General features: G+C 42.9%; 1 protein-coding gene across 1 annotated transcript; it reads left to right on the top strand.

The window, feature by feature from the left end:
* Positions 1–16415: 16415 nt before the first annotated feature.
* LOC127318713 (F-box/LRR-repeat protein 13-like) lies at positions 16416–17382 on the top strand. The gene is made up of 2 exons (XM_071824068.1): positions 16416–17221; positions 17355–17382. Exons 1-2 carry the CDS (start codon positions 16416–16418, stop codon positions 17380–17382), a joined length of 834 nt encoding a protein of 277 aa, XP_071680169.1.
* The last annotated feature ends 3127 nt before the right edge of the window (positions 17383–20509 follow it).

Genomic DNA, 20509 nt, shown 5'->3' with positions numbered 1-20509 from the left:
CGGTGTTCACTTTGAAGGGCGGAATTTCAGCAAACATATTATAATCTTCTGACATGTCTGTCTTGTCCTCCACTCCCACGATGTTTCTTTTCCCTGAAAGAACAATGTGGCGCTTTGGATCATCGCATGATGTACTGATTGTTTTCTTATCTTTCCGTTTCCTCGGTTTGCTACTCATGTCCTTCACATAGAAAACCTGAGCGACATCTTTCGCTAGGACGAATGGTTCGTCAAGGTAACCAAGATTGTTGAAATCCACCATTGTCATTCCGTATTGCTGGTCCACCTTTACCCCACCTCCTGTTAGCTTGAACCATTTGCACCGGAACAAAGGGACCCTAAAGGAGGGTACATAGACAAGTGCCCATATCTCCTCTATGTAACCATAATATGTGACCTTTTGCCCATTCTCGGTTCTTGCATCAAAGCGGACACCACTGTTTTGGTTGGTGCTCTTTTTATCTTGGGCGATCGTGTAAAATGTATTCCCATTTATCTCGTACCCTTGGAAAGTCGTTATAGTCGAAGATGGTGTCTTGGCCAACATGTACAGCTGATCTACAACCTTATTGTCACTCATTAAATGTTTTCTCAACCATGCCGAAAGTCTCCATGTGGGCCTTCCTAATCCAGGATTCAGGCTTCCCGGGGTTGTCCGAGCGTAAAATATTCTTGTGTTTCTCAAAGTACGGAGCCACCAAGCTGGAATTGGTCGGAAGCGTGTGGTGTGCTTGATCGAGAGAATGGCCGTCCATACATATCATTGATTTCCTTCCGATCGTGCCTTTTCCACTTAGTCTCCCTCGTGCCGCGATTGAGGAAGACCAATCGGCTTAAGGTCAGGAACAAAGTCAACACAAAACTCAATTACCTCCTCATTTCCATAGCCCTTGGCGATGCTTCCTTCTCGGCCTAGCACGGTTACGAACATATTTCTTTAATACTCCCATGAACCTCTCGAAGGGGAACATATTGTGTAGAAATACGGGACCGAGAATGGAAATCTCATCGACTAGGTGAACCAGGAGGTGCGTCATAATATTGAAGAAGGATGGCGGGAACACCAACTCGAAACCGACAAGACATTGGATCACATCGTTCAGTAACCGTGGTAGAACTTCCGGATTGATTACCTTCTCGAGAGATTGCATTGAGGAATGCACATAGCTTCACAATGGCTACTCGAACATTTTCCGGCAGAGCCCCCTCAAAGCAATCGGAAGCAATTGCGTCATAATCACGTGGCGTCGTGAGACTTCAGGTTTTGGAACTTTTTCTCCGCCATGTTGATTATTCCCTTTATATTGGACGAGAATCTGACGGGACCTTCATCACGCTCAGGCATTCAAAAAAGATGACCTTCTCTTCTTTGGTCGTAGCGTAGCCGGCACGACCTTGAAACCGTTCGGATGCCGGTCATCGTGGTCTTTCAAACTTTGCTGGTCTGCCGTGCTTCCTTTGTATCATTTGACTTCCCATACACGCCCAAGAAGCTTAGGATGTTCACGCAAATATTCTTCGTAACGTGCATCACGTCGATTGCAGAGCGGACTTCTAGGACTTTCCAATATTCTAGCTCCCCGAATATAGATTTCTTCTTCCACATGGCTACGTGCCCGTCAGCTCCTTCGGAACCGATTGTCCGCCAGGACCCTTTCCAAAGATGACTTTCAAATCCTTGACCATATCAAATACCTCAGGCACCGGTGTGTTCCGCAGGCTTCGGCCGGTGATCTGCCTTGCCGTTGTAATGCTTGCCTTTCTTTCTTCTTGGATGACCTTTCGGAAGAAATCGACGATGCCCAAGGTACACGTTCTTCTTACAATTTGGCAAATGTACACTTTCGGTCTCATGTAAGCGGTGCGTGCATGCATTGTATCCATTATTTGACAGTACCGAAAGGTTACTAAGAGCAGGCCAATCGTTTATGGTTACGAAAATCCACGCACGTAGGTTGAATTACTCTTCTTTGTGCTCGTCCCTGAGACGGACACCAGGTCTGCGCCTCAGCGGTAAAAGTTCATCAACTAATGGCCTTAGGTACACATCGATGTCGGTGCCGGGTTGCTTCGGACCTTGGAAGAGCACGGGCATCATAATGAACTTCCGCTTCATGCACAACCAAGGAGGAAGGTTGTAGATGCATAGAGTCACGGGCCAGGTACTATGGCTGGAGCTCTGCTCGCCAAAAGGATTCATGCCATCCGTACTTAGACCAAATCTTATGTTCCTTGCGTCATTTGCAAAATCTTTGAACTCTCTGTCGATCTTTCTCCATTGCGTTCCATCTGCGGGGTGTCTCAACTCCCCGTCCGACTTACGGTCCTCTTTGTGCCATCGCAACAACTTGGCATGCTCTTTGTTCTGAGCAGACGTTTCAACCATGGTATTATAGGAGCATACCACATCACCTTGGCGGGAACCCTCTTCCCCGGGTTTCGGCCCTCAACATCGTCGTCACCAGGGTCATCGCCTCGATCTTATAACGCAATGCAAAGGTGCATACCGGGCATTCATTCAAATTCTCGTATTCACCGCGGTAGAGGATGCGATCGTTGATGCATGCATGTATCTTCGTAACCTCTAAACCTAGAGGGCAGACAACCTTCTTTGCTTCGTACGTAGTGGCGGGCAACTCGTTATTCTTTAGAAACATATTCTTCAACATTTTCAGCAAGTTTTCAAATGCCGAGTCAGCTACACCTGCCTGTGCCTTCCATCTCAGCAAATCCAGTGTGCAGCCCAGCTTTTTCAGACCATCATCGCATCCGTACGGCGCCTTCCCGTGATCCTCTAACATGCGATCCAAATTCTCCCTCTCTTTTTCAGTTTCAGCAGCGTCTCCGTGCATCAGCAATGGTCCGACCAAGATCATCAACGGGATCATCACGTGCCTCTTCTTCACCTTCCCCTTCACCTTCCCCTTCACCTTCAGCATCCTCCATGAAAGTATCACCGAAATGAGCAAGATAGCTTTCATCGATGAAATCATCCCCTTCTTCATCTTCTTCCATTATAACCCCTCTTTCTCCATGCTTGGTCCAACAATTATAGCTTGGCATGAAACCGTGCCGAAGCAGGTGCATGTGAACATCTCTTGAGGAAGAGTAACCCTTCGATTCTTACGGTTAACACATGGATGAGATAACAAAACCCCCTGCTTGTTCGCATTAGCCACTACGAGGAAATCTTTCAAACCCGCACTGAACTCGCCGGAGAGTCGGGTAACCTACCACCAATTTCGATTCATCTGCATTATTATAATATAAAATATATAATTAACCATCATATGCATTTGTTAAACTAACTAGCTACAAACAATATAAATTAAACAATGAACTACACACACATGCACATTTTATCAACGACACATCAAAGGTTCAAGTTGCTAACCGCGATCGAGGAGGAAAAAATAAATGAGAAAGCTCAAGTGTGGCTCCAACACTTCATATCATGGTTGTTTCATGCTCTTGGGGCATTTCATCAAACACCTTATGTGCATAAGAGGAACCAAAAGCAAACCTAACACCCACTTGTGAAGCTTGTGAAGAGAATGGCACCAAATGGCTAAGTGTTGGCTGCTGGATGGGTATATATAGGGGAGGGCCTTTAGTCCCGGTTGGCCTGGCCAACCGCGACTAAAGGCCTTCGGTCGCGGTTGGCCTGGCCAACCGCGACTAAAGACCCCCACGTGCACCGGCTGGCCACCGAGCGTCCTGGGCCCAGGCCTTTGGTCGCGGTTCGCCTCCCGAACCGCGACTAAAGGTACCATTAGTCGCGATTCCTGCAGCTTCGCGACTTATGGGGCTCACCCGAAGCCTGTTTTTCTACCAGTGGCAGGAGCAAGTTTGCAAGTAACTCACTCTGTCGCACATCATGTTAAACTAGACACGATGATCTTGGCTGCATTTTTTGGCTGCTACATGCATGATGTATACAAATTTTCAGGAAAACTGTCAATAATAATATGTACCTTAAATGTAATCTGGTGCACTTGATATTAGTTTGTGAATTTATTTTAACTGAACTTCTAGAAAACAACAATAATTCGAGCTTTTTTCTTAAAAGTGTACTGTTGACAAAAGCTAATTCATGTGAGATAACATCAAGCTGATAATAAGCAACATTTGCATTGCTTGCAATGAAGGTCTTAATTCCTCTGAACTAAGTACGAATTTGCTATCGGTAACTTTGAAAATGTTCAAATGCAAAATTTTACTACTTATGTGCTAATCTCCTGCTGATTTCAATACTATGTAAATTGCCATTTAGAAAGGTAAAAGAACAAGTCAATGGAGGCACATGGTATGTTAGTTTCCTCATATATCTACTAGAATTTCTGAATTCCAAATTGGGGTACTACGAGACCCATTAGACATAGAACCTGAAATGCATTTATTTAAATAGCATAGTGCTCGTGCGTTGCTACGAGATAATACATATATTATATACATGAATATTATGTAACTTGGTTTCTAATTTTACGGATATGTTTTTTATTGATGTTTTAAACATATGCATAGTCTAAATTTAGATAAAATTTCAATATTCTTTATAGACAGAGGGTGTAATAAATTAGCAAAATAAAATGATGGAACCAAGTAGCTTGACATGAGTTTGGATTTTTTTTAAAAAAAATTATGGCAGAAAAACGTTACTCCTTTCGCTTTAAAATAACTGCGAAAAAATGAATACTATATATGAACCGATCATTTATTTTTAGACAATTAATCTGAACCAAATGTAGTACTACTCCTACATGTTTTCGTCCAAAAAGAAAACAAATCTGTTGCATCCACCTTACACACACGCGGACACACCACACACACCAACATCCTGGCTAGCACACGTAGCGCTGACACAACAGCTAGCACAGACGCACGTGGCCATCCTCTCAGTTACGCGGTGCCTGAAAATAAAATGTAAACACTACATAATCTCAAAGAAAAAGGTCGCCAGAGGTCGAACGCATCTCAATCCCCTTTATGCCCAGCAATCTCACCGTCGCCGCTCCTCCGATTAATGCCATGACCGACTCCTATCCGTTAGCTCGATTTCATGTCTGGTTCTTCGCCGACCCATCATCTCACCACCATACGACATGGGACTCATTTATCCTGTCAATAATCACGGCCCTGCCGTCCCATGTTCTCACCATTGCTGCAGCTAATCAGACCTTTGGAGCCAGACTGAGCGTTGCAGCACGCGTCCTGCCCGCCGTCCGCACTCGCCTCTAGGAGACGGAGGAAGGCGGACTCGATAGGAACAACAGCGCTGGCTTCGGTTCCCCGCTCCTCGCTTGGACGAGCGAGCGCTCGCACGAGACCCGAGGCGCGACCCCTCATCCATCCCTGCATCGCCGGCCATGGTGCTCCGCATCCTCGTCAGGTGCTTGGCCGCGCTCCACCACCAGCCGATGCGGATCGATGACGAGCACCTCGCGCTTCTGGCTCGCCTCCAGTAGTCCAGGCCCCTACGCGCCTCCCCGTCCGCAGTCCGCTCCAGCTCGACGCTTCCACCGCGCTAGGACTCACTGCCGGTTTCCGATTCCAGGTCCGGCGTCGGGGTGATCTGGGCGGAGATGTTTTTTCTTTCTCATCGGGACGACCCAGACCGGAAGGAACAGAAACTCCAGCGACGGAGGAAAGCACAAAAAAACTTCAAGTTAAGTCACTTATTATCGGTGGCATTGGGGGCTAATTTTGTACCAACTTTGAGGATAGTTTTAAGTTGAACGAACAACCGAGGGAGGAGAAACCCTTTTGCTTTTATTATTAGGTATAGAATTATGTGGCAACAAAGTGCATTATTTCCTTAACATGTAGTTGGATAGTTCGTTATTTTATTTACACGACGGATCATTTTATCCTAGCATCATATTATAAATTTGACTCCCGCCGTCCGAGATCAATCCTAGCGTCGTGATAGCCGCCCGACTACTGCTAGGTCCCATAGCATGGCCGCAACGTAGGAGGATCATGCAGTTCCGGCTCACCAAGGTCTTGGTCAATGGTGTCGGTAACATCGACATGACAATCACATAGACAACCATAACGCAATAGTTGCTTTACACACAAAATTTTATATTGGACGTATTTTTTCCCCGTTGTAACGCACGGGCATGTTTACTAGTACCTACTAATAAATGAAATAAGGTTTCTCCCCAATTTTTCGTCCGTTTTTATATTGCCCCTGATTTTTCCTAGAAATTACGACCTCTGCCACCGCACAACTGAAATATCAATTCGCTTGGTTGGCTTGGTTCGTCAACCCTGGTCCAAGTCCAGCACGTCTGACCTCCACTCGATCCCCTCGGCCTCGCTCCTTTAGCCTCCGAGCAGCGGCGATGGACGGCAACCAAACCAACGGGAGACACCGGGCCAGCCGTAACCATGAGGCGACCATCCTGCTCCAGATCGGCGTTGGCTTCCTTCTCAACATCCATCTCCTCCTCTAACCGAGAAGGGAACAGCACCTCGCGCGAGGAAAGCCCAGATTTCCGAGCGACCTTCTCAAAATCAGTCTCCTCTAACCGAGACGGGGGCAGTGCCACGCGCGCGGCCAACTAAGGTCTCCGCAGCCATGTGACGAATCAGCTGCAGCCTCTACCGGCGCTCGATTGCCTCGATCTGGAACCGTGGATACTGTCGCGCGCCGCTTGTAGACGTTGTGGTCGAGCGCCGATGGAGCGTCTATTCTCCTCACGCCATGCCGTGCCCGCAACGCCCAATGCGGCAGGATCCGCAATAAAGGGCCTCACACGGAGGAGTATCAGCCCCGGGGCGCACTGGATCAAGCGATTGGACTTCATCTTCTTCACCTACAGCGGTCGAGCGCCGCCACCATCGTCCCCGTACCTTCCAGTCGAAGTTGAGCATCATCGTCTTTCTGCTTCCCCTCATTTTTCTTCCCCTCGCGGCTGCCTCTGTGTCCTGGCCGGCAGCGGCCGTGGACTAGGGCCGGCTGCAGGAGTGAGCGGCGAGCGGAGCAGGAGGCGGGTGGGAAGCAGCGGAGGATTCCCTTCTCGCTCTCTTTCTTGCTGGTTGGTCATTGCTGATTTCCCCTTCCTTTCTGATTTGTTTTTCTCTCTGAACTGCAGTATGTGTACAGGCCAAGACACATCTTAAGCTGCAGTACGAGTGATTTCCCATCGCGCTTTGTTAAAACGTTCCTTACCGAGTCTCAGTAACCAGGGGCGTAGCAGCAGCGGCAGATTGGTTCAATGTGGGGTGCAGTAACGGGGTGAAGAGACAACAGTAGATCATGGATGCATCGCATGATGATTCTGCAGCAGGGGAGGAGTACTGATGGTAATTAGTTTGAGTAAATCAGTAAGCAGCAATTGTCGAGGCTGCCGATCCAATGAAATACAACGACTGTGCCAGTAAATCAGTAAGCAGCCGCAGTTGTCGAGGCTGCCAATCTAATGAAATACAACGGCTGTGCCGCGCTGTTCACCCAATCTGACATTGTTCGTGTTCTTTGCCTAAAGCTCCTGAACCATTAGGAAGCAGGTTGTTTTTTTACTCATACAATTCAACTTTATCTCTAACCCTGTCCATGTAATTTTAGAAAGCAGGCATTGCATGAGAATGTACATTGGGCAGGAGACTACTGATATAGCTGGTGTCTTGGTGTCTTGCTTCATAATGGTATGTTTCCTATTTTTGTACTTTACATTTACATACTCATCTTAAGTTGGTAGAGAAAATGAATTTTATCTTGATTAGTCACATTATGAGATACCAGCAGTGAACTTATTATGCTTTCATAGGCCATGGACATGAACAAACAGAAACATGCCATATGGTGTAATGTATCTTGAAGATTACTTGCTCATATTATCAGAAAAAGAAAAGATGAAAGAAACATCCATATACTTATGGGTCTTCGTATCTCTCAAAAATAATCTCAATGTCATCTACACTTGTGGCGGCAAAGGCTGTGGAACACGGCGAACATATCCATGTTTTTCTTCAATTGGTCCATAGAGGCCACTCCAATGATGATTCTACCTGTGAATGGGCGATCCTGAACGAATCCCATAGCAAGCTGGACCAAGGTTAGCTGAGCTTATTCGCAACATTGATGTATTTATTTGCTGCATCCTGTACAACAAGAGTGAAGCAAAATTAATTTTAACAGATAGTCTTAGTTGTAGTGTTCCAGCTTATACTTGAGTCGAACTTGAGTTGTAGCCATGTATGCAGGGAACAAATTTAGCGTGAAACTATTGAAATTGTAAGAGCTTGCATAAAAATAGTTTTCAGTGAGATCTCGACGTGTCCCTCTTAATCCCTGAACAAGGGGTAGAGTTGTGAATGAGATGAATAGATCGATGGTAGCCAATCTGTTTCAGCTTCGAAGCTGAATCTCACAAAGAGAGGCATAGCCAATCTGGTTGCTCACAACCTTTGAGATCCTTGAAGCTTTGCAGCCAGTACAAAATGTGTTACTCTGCATCAGGTTTCCTGATATTAACATTCTACATGTTGGGTTGCTTACGATAGAGTTTACTATTCTGCTAATAGTAGAAAATAAAAAATTAACCCGTAGCAACGCACGGGCAAATTTTGCTAGTTCATATCTTAAGTTCTATCTGTCAGATTTCGACAAACCATATACCGTTGGAATCAGCAAATCACGTAGATCATCTTAGATATTTTGCGTGTCAGATTCGCTCACTTTATTCTTGCGGTATCCCTTTGATCCGCAACATTGTCTATAAAATAAATCCTACCAACTTTTTCCGAGAAATTCTTTTGGTGATACGCTTGTAATGGAATTCTCTACAACTTCCGTGTAGAAATGTCTTCCATCCGGAAAAAATTTTCTAATAACTTTTCGCGAAAAGTGTAGTCCTATAACTGGTTTCAACATAGTTCCTTTAGCCAAAAATGATACTTATGATCATACCCATCTTCCAGGACCAGTTATAATTCTTTATCATGTTCACAGATAATGCATAGCTTACCCCGGGTTGCCTAGTTCATATTATTCAAATAACAATTGAGTTGTTTGAGTAAAGTGTGACATGTCCTAGTTTGGATTTTTACCTTGCTTTAGTAGGGTGGAGATACTCTACCCCATATCGCATGTGATGAACCTTTGTTATCCATTAGGCTTCGCGAACAAAATCCCGATATCATACATGCCATTCAACCCTTCCACTTAGTTCGAACTATTCAACTTTCAAATGAGTTATTTGAATAGTTCAATATGTCATTAGTTCATATCCAATGCTATCTTGTGCTAATTTGATAAGTGTTGTCACACTATGTCAATTGCATAAGTCTTGCCCTTACAGTACTTCATCCAATAGCACCGTTGTCCAAAATATTTGAATCACTTTGCAAATATTCAAATTCAAATATGAGAATTTGAGTATATATCAATTATCGATTTCTATAATCATTTCTCAACATGAGTCTTCTGTGAAGGTGAAACTTATGATCACATCCACACACCAATACCACTAGACACTCTATCTTGAATCATTATCGTGTCTATCCAAATTGTTTTAACTAATTTAAAACTATTCAACTTACAAATGAGTAATTTGAGTAATCCCATATATCATTAGTTTATATCCAAGCCTATGTGTAACTCATACTATCTTAGTAAGTGTTGTCACATTTTACTAAATAATGTTTTGAGCTGTGCCCTTTGAGACTCGTGTGATTTTATCACATGGATCATTCCATTTACCCATTCTTGAGTAGCAAACAACATTTGACCATAGGTTCTTATCAATCATTTTCTTCTAAGTACTTAACTTAGATAATCATGTTCTTTCCAGGTATTTGACCCATCCATTCAATATCTCCAACTCATATCTTGCAAGTCATACCTCATGCCATATCTTCTTTATCCAATGACTAAAACACAATGAATAACTACTTGTAGTTTGCTTGGTTTGATTTTATTGTTGTTGAATGGTGTGTTTATGTTGTGCTATATTCTATGTTATAGTTTGTACGGAGAGACACGTATTTTGATTAAGAGAAGTGAACGCGCTTCAACTACCAAAAGGCAAGTGACACTCAAATTCTACTTATTTTAATTATGCATTAGTGTTATTGAAACTAGTATGCATGGTAGGATTTTTTTTTTCAAAAGTAAAGTATTATGCTATGCTTAGCAAACCCTAGTAGTGTGTAGCTACTCCTGAACCCATTGCTTGGATGCTTTAATTTTGCTTTGCAATATCAAATGCCAATGTTGTTTCGTTGTTGGATGGGAGTGTTTGAAAGTTAAAAATTAACAACCCTAATGAAACACCTGGGTGGATTGGTTGATTGGTGGGCGGCTGCTCAGGTCCACGCCCCTAGTGGGCTAAAGTGATGAATCCCTGAGAGTGCGCATGCTGTAGAGTGGTTGGCCACCCAGAATTAAAGAGATTACTATGTCGTCCATGTTTTAGTTAGCTTCCAGTGCAGCCTTATGGTATTATGGGCTCTGCCGGGATTAAGTAAGTTGTGGGGGTTCAACTTGTGGCTAGACAGCGGGTGGAGGCGACGGCCAAGAGAACGGGTCTAGTTTGTATGGTTGAATTCTTCTTCTGAAAGATCTTGTCTCATTCTTCTCTTGGGAAGGGTGGGTCGTAAGGTGAAAGTGCACAACCTCTCGAGAGTTAAACCTAAGATCTTAGCCGTGTCCCCGGTTATGGACAATTTGAGCTTCTAGGCAAGGAATGTACGGAAGAATCTCATCATTGTTTTCTGAATGTGTTTAAAATTTGATCAACCTTGAAAAACTCATGGGAGATGTAACCATGTGATTATTCTAAAACCCATGGAGGATTTAACCATGGTGTGGTTTCATAATGTCATTCAAAGATTTTCAAAATATTTTGTTTTAAATAAAATGTAGGATAAAATTGGCTTTATGCAAATTTTCCTAAACTCCACTAGCCAAATATCATGTAGATAGTCATGCCCAAAACTGCCACCATATAAGTGTCATTTGCCAGTACATCATTGTACTGACCTCCATTCGTGGGGCTGCATATTCAAACGTGTAGGATTTTCTGAGGAGAAGTACGTGGTAGGATCTCGAGTCTACATTCCAACATGACTGCCTGTGGCACATGAAGATGATGAGGGCTCATTGATGATATACATTTCCGCTGTGTTTATTCTGAACATTGTTGAGCTGGTCCATGTGACTATGCAATTTGTAAGGTTTTACTTTACCCTCTGGATCAATGATGTAGTAATTTGATACTATTGCAATGATTACTATATTTTGTAATGTGTGTGCTATCAGTGATCCCGGGAATAGCACTATACACAGGTATCTTACCTTTATTAAAAGGTAGGGTGCTACAATCCAACTCCCTAGAGAGCTCACTCAGTAATGGTAAACCTGAAACAAATATTTCATTCTTTCCTTAAATAGGTTTTCCTAGTCCTCCCGCTACTCCACGTCAGCCCTCGCATGGATCTAAATTAAAACCCGTCTCCTAGCTTGTGCATTTGCTCATAACTCATGAAATATAATGTAGTATAGTTGTTTGACATGTGTGCTTGTACGTTCATATGTAGTAGGTCTTTCAATTTTAAAGAACAACATGACAACCATGATGCCATTATTTTTGTGGGAACATCATTTTGTGCTACAAGCTTGATTGTTGTCTATCAAGGTTTCTTTTCATTATACTAAATTTCTAGATATATATAAATAAGTAATGCATATATCACAATATACATATGCACGTGAAAATTGCTTTTGTCCTATGAGATGACCCTCAAGCCATGGTAGCATGACCACTATTTTTTATGTTGTGAAGTGGAAACACCTAATATGGGGGAACATGCACAAGTGACAAAGAACTCGGTTACAGTAGATTGCTTGTGTTTATGCACCAAACCAACGTGCATGACATTGGGTTGGATTTTACCGCCACATGACGGCTGATGTGGAATGACGAGGGGACTAGGAACACCTATTTTAGAAAAGTGTGTAATGTGTGTTTGGCTTTCCTTTAATTGCTGAGCTCTCGGTAGTTTGATGGTGTATGGTTGCCATCTAGTTGCTTCCTTATAAGTTAGCTAAAAAGCTTTACGATGTCCCCTGGATACCATGTCAACTGGTCGTACATATATAATGTGCCTTCACGCTCCTCCTATCATGAGCGTTTTGTCATATATCGACCTTAAGTGATATATGAACTATATGTGTGTACTTTGGATACTACCTTTTAATAAAGACATAAAAATCATATGCATCTTTTGGATGCAAAGGCTCGGGATCACTTTCCATTTTCAAAGAAAATATTTAGGAAACAAATCTTATCATCTCCAAGAGTTTTGAACATCTAAGTTGATATATTCTATATTAGTGCCACCTAGTTCTCTAATCAGTGATCTAAGAATAATTTCTCTAACCATCTGAAATCCAAAAGAGACTCTAAATGTCCCGTGAATAGCAACTGAACTAATGTTTATTTTGAATGCAAAGGCTCGGGATCACTTTCCATTTTCGAAGAAAATATTTAGGAAACAAATCTTATCATATCGTATCCAAGAGTTTTGAACATCTAAGTTGATATATTCTATATTAGTGCCACCTAGTTCTCTAACCAGTGATCTAAGAAAAAGGAGGTAAATATTTTTTATGATTCGTGCTCAACTTATGTGACAAAAAATGGAACGCTAAATGATTATTTTGAATTTATGAAATTTTAACTATGAGGGTACAAGAGATATGGTTTGAAGAAGGATACCATAGCAACCACAATCACATTCATAGGAACGGAGATAGGCTATATATGGGACACGGTATCTGCACGATATCACAAAATCTTAAGCTAATTTTATAACGAAACAACTAGATGTTGCTCGTGCACCATCCAACTCCCTAGAGAGCTCACTTAGTAATGCAAAACCTGAAATAAATATTTTATTCTTTTCTTAAATAGGTTTCCCTAGTCCTCCCACTACTCCACGTCAAACCTCGTGTGGCATGTGTGCTTGTACGTTCATATATGTTAGGTCTTTAAATTTGAAAAAACAAAAGGACAAATACCATGATTCCATTATATTTCTGGGGACATTATTTTGTGGGAACATTATTTTGTGGTACAAGCTTTGTTTTTGTTTATCAAGGTTTCTTTTCATTACACCAACTTTCTAGATATATATAAATAAATAATGTACATATTCAATATACATATGAACGTTGAAAGTTGCTTTTTCCTTGAAGATGATCCTCGAGCCATGGTATCATGGCGCCTATTTTTTTATCTTGTGAAGTGGAAATACCTAATATGGGGGAACAAGCACAAAGGACAAATTAAGAAGTCGGTCACGGTAGACTTGTGTTTATGCACCAAACCAACGTGCATGAGATGGGGTTGGATTTAGCACCGTGTGAGGGCTGATGTGGAATGACAAGGGGACTAGGGAAACTTATTTTAGAAAATTGTGGAATGTGTGTTTAGCTTTCCTTTAATGACTGAGTTGTCGGTAGTTTGATGGTGCATGGATGACATCTTGTTGCTTTCTTACAAGTTAGCTAAAACCCTTACAATATCCCATGGATAACATGCAACTGGTTGTACATATATAACGTGCCTTCGCGCTCCTCCTATCATGAGGGCTTCTTTCCTGGAGATGCTCCCCAGGCCATGACATCATGGTGTTTGTCCTTTTGCGTATTGAAATAGAAATACCTAATATGAACGTAGAGGGAACACATGCCAAATAAATCAGCCATCGTATATTTCATGTGCTCTACACTAACGCACATTCTATGACACATGTTTAAATTAGAACCACACGAGGGCTCACATGGAGTAGTGGAGGAGTAGGGAAAACTTTTTAAGAAAAGATTGAAGTCTTTGTATTTCAAATTTTCCATTAATGAGTGATCTCTCTATTTTTTGTTTGATCAGTGGGTAGTTTCCCCACTGCGGATTTTATTAATTTTTAAAAGTTGTGTGCAATACAAAAGAATGTTGCTAGAGAATAGCAACTAGGTGCTAACTACTAGGCTTCAAGCTCAAAAAGAAAGAAACAGAAACCATCTATCTAGCCTAAACCTCTCAATCCAAGCTTTGAGACCATTGTAAGACTTCCTAGAATCCTTATGTAACAAAAGAAGAGCTAGATCATCCTTGAATTTCTTCCTGCATCTATATAGACTGGGGGGGGGGGGGGATACCCTTGAAAATGAAGTCATTCGTTGTAGTCCAAATCGACTAGGCAATCAGAATGATCAATTCCATGAAGAAAGGCTGATGTATAGCTAATTTGAGGCTATCCAGCATGCTCTGAATATCATTCTGGTGAGGACTAGGTGGTGTCCAAGAGAGGGACATAGGTATTGCCAACACATGTTTGCAATTGGGCAGTGAAAAAGAACAAATGATTTCTAGTTTCCAGCTCACTTTGACCACATATAGTACATGAATAGTCCTCCATGAAAAAAATTATTCCTTTGCAACATGGCTCTTATATTTAGAAGATTATGTATAAGAAGCCAGAAGAAGACGTTGTGTTTCTGTTGGCAACATCCCTGCCACATCCATTTCAAAGCATGCACTATTCCACCAGAATTCATAAGTGAATGATAAACTTTGGAGACCCTTGTTATTGTTGAATTACCCAAGACAGACCAATTGTCATCACCCAAGAGAGTGATATCTCTATGGAGTTGGATGGTGCACGAGCAACATCTAGTTGGTTTGTTATAAAACTGTATATCTTAAGACTTTATGATATTGCATAGGCATTGGTTCCATATATATAGTAGATGCTCATATGTGCCTTTGCATTCCTCCTCTAATGAGTGATTGCTATGGTATCTTTAACCATAGGTCTTGTATCCCTAGATTTAAGATTGCATAAATTTCAAATAATAACGGACCTTACACTTTTTGTCATGTAAGTTTGGCACAAATCATAAAAAATACTCACATGCACGTCTCTCTTGTAATTTGCGACACACAATCACACACATGCAAATATAAGCCGCTATGAACACACACATGCACAATCGCCAAACTTATATGTGAGTATTGACAAGAAGCACTCATGATAGGAGGAGCGCGAAGGCACGTATGAGCATATATGCTAAATATATTTACAAGCAATTGACATGGTATTCACATCCATGCACCATCAAGCTACTGAGAGCTCAGTCATTAAAGGAAAACAAAACATACATTCCACACTCTTCAAAAATAGGTTTCCCTTGTCACCTCGTCGTTCCACGTCAGCCCTCATCTGGCGCTAAAATCCAACCCCATGTCATGCGCGTTGGTTTGGCGCATAAACATAAGGAATCTACCGCGACCGACTTCTTTGTCGCTTGTGCATGTTCCCCATATTAGGTATTTCCACTTCACAACATAAAAGGATAGACACCATGATACCATGGCTTGAGGGTCATCTCCTGGGAAAAAGCAACTTTAACGTGCATATGTATATCGCGATATGTACATGATGTATTTATATATATCTAGAAAGTTAGTTAATGAAAAGCAACTTGATAGACCAAAAGCAAGCTTGTAGCACAAAATAATGTTCCAGCAAACATATAATCAAGCATCTTTTCTTACAAGTTTGGGAAAACATGTTCTTGCATATAGTTGCTTGTCTTTCATTCAATATGTTTTGGGAAATCTTTTGTGTAAGGTTCTCTAACTTTTGTAAAGCATTCTAGTGTGTCAAAACACAATTTTGGACCAACATGCCTTCTAGAAATGATACCCACAGTAAATTTTGTATTTCTGAATTCAGCCCTTGGTTTTTTCGGTTCGGTCTTGGGTCACGACCAAGGACTAACCACAGAGGAAATGCAGCATCATCTTCACTGTGCATTCAGATTTCAAACAGCACAAGTGCACAGTATAGCCAGCAGCATAAACAGAAATTGCTGTTGTCTACAAAACGCAGCAGCTGTACTTTGGCACGAGTGTAATGGCGCCGACCATGTGATCTCTCCATAGGATGCCTATTCACTCAGGCTAAATTCACATTTAATTAGCATAAGAGAAAAGACAATACTACAGCGCGCCCTGACTGTGGAAGTCTAAAGCGAGTGATGTCACAGTAGCTAGTAACGTTCACTTCACACTACGGACGCTAGCCGATTTCTGTCATGGCATGCACTCCAACAGCTGGTACAGCCATAGTGAGATCACGCCACCCCAAACGCAGTCACGCAGCCGATCAAACAAGAAGCCGAAATCTCGTCCATAGACTTCCGTCCACTCTTCCTCTCTCGTCTGCAAGACCCAGAGTACCTCCGGAGCCTCAAAAATGGCGTCCCTCACTTAGCATCTCCACCACAGTTCCGACATTCCATCGATCGATCTGCACTTTCCCAGCCCCAGAGAGAGAAACCATCAGTTCCTCACCCAAACCTCCCGCTATGCCGGCCCTTTAGGTTTAGCCACCCATCACCCATGGCATCCACGCCGCCCATGAAGCGGGGCAGGTACTGCTGCAGCCTCTGCGGGCTCCCCAAGAAGGGCCACGACTGCAGCTTCGCCGGCGAGTCACCGGCCCCGGCGCTGATGCCTGTGGTAGCGCCAGCTGTGGTCGACCCTGCTCCTGTGGCCGCCGACTACATCAGCGCCCTGCCTGACGACGTCCTCGGAACCATCATCTCCTCGCTCCCCACCGACGACGCCGTCCGCACAGAGACAATCTCCCGACGGTGGATCCACCTCTGGCGCTCCTCCGCGCCGCTCAACCTCGACGACAGAGATCTGCACCAATGGGTCTCTGGCGACAACTTAGTCCCCATCGTCTCGAAGATCCTCTCCACCCCACGCCAAACCTATGCCCGTCGGCTTTGTCTCAACACGCTGTGTTGCCACTCCGGCGACGCAGACCGCTACCCTGTCTTCGACGGGTGGTTCCAGTCCCCCGTTCTCGATCACCTTGACGAGCTTGATTTCAGCTACGTGCGGGTGCTCGGCAATGCCCCCCTTCAGGCTCAAGAGTTGATGCCGCCCCTGCCGCCGTCCGCCCTCAGGTTTTCCTCCCTCCGCCTCGCCACCTTTAGCCTATGTCATTTTCCTCAGGACCTCGCCGGCGTTCACTTCCCAAATCTTATCGATCTGACTCTCTCTCGAATCACAAACTACGAGAACACCCTCCACGCCATGATCGCCGCATGTCCTCGTCTTCATACCTTGTTCATGGATAGGAACTACCATTTCCGCCGCGTTTACATCAGGTCTCACAGCCTTGTGAGCGTCAGACTGTTGGTTGATCCATGCAACTATGTGATGGATCAACTCATCATCGGCTGCACACCAAACCTGGAAAAGCTGATCATCCAGGAGCAAGGTAACGGTCCAAGAATCATACGAGTACTTGATGCACCAAAAATTCAGATTTTGGATTGCCTGCGGACCGACATGATGTCTACTGTACAGATGGGGAAGACAACATTCCAGGTTACAGATTAAAACCCACTGTTCTATACATCTACCTGCAACCTTATTTACTTACTTACTTTTTTCTATGTTATCTTTCATTTGATCCAGGCAATGGTTGACAATAGTCATAAGTTATCATTTCGAAATGTAAAGATCCTGTACATCATTATCGAAGCTCTTAAGTTGAACCATGTCATTGACGTCCTCAAATGCTTCCCCTGCTTACAACAGTTTCACATCCGGGTGAGTTTGGTAGTTTATCTGTCTTTCTGGCGTCTTAGCTCTAGCTTACTCTCTATTCATAAATCCCCATGTTGAGCTGTACTCTAAATTATGTATTCCCCAAATCGATCTGTCTTTGTTTTCAGTCACTGATGCGCCATGTTCCAATGAGGATCAACGACAAGCCGGCTGATGGTACTGTGGACTGCATTCACAAACATCTCAAGCAAATAGAAGTAACAAACTATTCTGGCAATATATCAGATGCAAACTTTTTCAAGTTCTTTATTTTGAACGCAAGGGTGCTAGAGTTGGTGAAGCTTCATATCCCTTTTAGGATCAACAATAAGTGGAGGTCTAAACAACGTAAGCAGATGAATTTTCTGAACAGAGCTTCTCCAAATGCTCTGATTCAGTTTGAGGGCTCAGTGAGCAGGTGATCAACCACACACTCAAGTGTCAAATTCTGACCCCGGCCTTTGGCAGCTCGCTATATGTACCATGCCGCTAGCATTGTAATGTGCTTGAAGGAGATGTACTCTTGCCCCATTGTTGTTTTATGTATTTGCAAACCAGACAGGTTCATTTTCTTTTGTACTGTAACTTGGAAGTTTATTTGTGAATTTTCAATTATATATGAACCACCAACTATAAGTCCTCATGAATGGTTTGAGTATAGCGGGCGTTGTTCTATTGAGATCTACAAATTTTGCTGTGCATTAATATCTTAATTTTGTGAGAAAGAATGAGCCAACGATTATTCTAATAGCTGGCTACTTATATAGGTTCCTTACATGTACTTATATATATTGCTTGCCAAGTTTCAGAGGAAATTTGGTTACTGATTTTTCAAATATATTCATCTACATACTTGAAACATGTTGAATATCTAACAATTTTTGTAGTATTCCAACTGATGGTAGATATGTTTTTGTCTGGACCACCAGAAGTCATGGTAGATATATGATTATATTCCTGCTGTTCACTGAAACCAGCCAAAAGCAAACCTGTTTAGTGATCTGATTCTGTGAAATCCGGTCAGCATGCAGGGATTACTTTGTATACAAAAAAAAATGACATGTTTCATAGCTGATTTCACTAAAAAATTAAATAGGAAAACAGATAATAGATGTTATTATTCCAAGAATGTTGTATGAGCATGAGATGAAGGGTTAGTCGATTGTAAGTATGAGATAACGGGGTAGAGCCTTTTGCTTTTGTACAGCCTGCTTGAATGTCCCTATCTGTATCCCATTGGTCGAAAACATGTGATGAAATTTCCCTGGTTGCTTCTTTATGCTTGTTAGTGATTTTTCGGAACAAGTTTTTGTTTAATGCCTGCAGTGTTGTCACTTGTCTGATATGGTAAAATCCTATAAGATAGACATTCTTTGTCGGGAAATAAGTATTGGGAGAAATACTTCACAAGTCACAACTATCCGATTAATTTATATCTATATATTGGATGCATCATATAATTTTAAATTCATGATTGTGTCGGTCGATCTTACTAATATACCATGTGACTGGATTGATTTCATTACTTTTCGCTAAAAGCTAGAGGTGTTTTTGCATGTATAAATAATTAGGGGTATCGGAATGCATATGATATAATTATCTTGGAACATACCCTTTTCCTGAACCACTTGAAGAATATGATGTATTGAGGATTAAGGTACTGGTCCTCAGAACGAAGATCACCTTCCATCTGACTGACAATGGAATCTTTGCTGTAGAGGCAAGGTGGATAAGTGATCTCCGAGTTTTAGACGATGACAGATCTAAAGGTAACCTGAGTGCAGGTTTCTCTACGACAACATACATAGATGTAGAGTAAAACATGATTGATGTGTACTAAAATACATATTGCACTTCGATATGCTAAATGTTGAGTATCCATTCAGCTAATCAGAAATTTAGAATTCAGAATAATCATATAGCATGTTGATTCTGTACGCTGAAGGATTTTTAAAATTTACAGCCGCTTACACAGTCCTTTTTCTAAGTAACAACAAGCCTTACAATTTCGCAGACATTCTAATAGAAGATCCAAGAAAGCGGAACATCAAATCGTGATGAGAAGTTAAGAACAAACTAGACATGTAAAACTTCAAATATAACACAGTGAATAAAAAACTGATAAAATTGTAAAACAAATCTGGTATGTATAAGTACAAATGCAGCGGCATATCATAAGAATTTATCAACAATAATATAACCATACAGGTGGTAGAACCAACAGCTCTACAGGGCCTAGGGCGTAGTTTGTAGGGGAAGGAGGGAGTGGTGTGCGGACGAGGCGGCGGACGCCGGCGGCTGGGCGCCGTCGTGCGCGCGGAGAAGAGGAGGGCGGCGGCTAGGTTTGGAGAGACCGACTCCTCGGGGAGTCGGTAATAATGAATCTGATTATTGCTTGATTGTTTGCATCGTTACATCTGGTATATAAAGAGCTAAACCCTAAACTGATAATGGGCTAAGCCCCTAGTTGGGTCCATGGTTGGGCCCCCTCCTAACATAACCAATACCGGTCATAACATCTCTCCCCGCCTGTGCAAACAGCTCGTCCTCGAGCTGGTAGTCGGGGTAGTGCTGGCTGAACTCCTCGCGCTTCTCCCAAGTAGCCTCCTCCTCCGGAAGGCCTTCCCACTGCACCAGCAAGTACCAAATGCCGCGACGGAGCTGAGCACGTAACACCTTCGCCGGACTCGGAAGAAGACGACCATCGGCGATCGGCGGTAACGCTGGTGGCGCTGCCGGCGGCTCCCCACGGTAAGGCTTCAGCAGACCCACATGAAAGACATCATGGATGCGGGAACCCTCTGGCAGCTGAAGGCGATATGCAAGTGTGCCCACGCGCTCCAAGATGACGAAGGGGCCAGCGTAGCGAG

The sequence above is a fragment of the Lolium perenne genome, chromosome 7 (assembly GCF_019359855.2).
Source record: "Lolium perenne isolate Kyuss_39 chromosome 7, Kyuss_2.0, whole genome shotgun sequence".
Classification (NCBI taxonomy): domain Eukaryota; kingdom Viridiplantae; phylum Streptophyta; class Magnoliopsida; order Poales; family Poaceae; genus Lolium; species Lolium perenne.
Note: the sequence above shows the minus strand (reverse complement) of the source record. Positions and strands in the feature narration are given on the sequence as shown.

Coding starts and splice junctions, on each gene's coding strand:
- LOC127318713 (XM_071824068.1), top strand. CDS start 16,416: ATGGCATCCACGCCGCCCATGAAGCGGGGCAGGTACTGCTGCAGCCTC. Junction 17,222..17,354: donor AGCCTTGTGAGCGTCAGACT/GTTGGTTGATCC, acceptor CCAAAAATTCAG/ATTTTGGATTGCCTGCGGAC.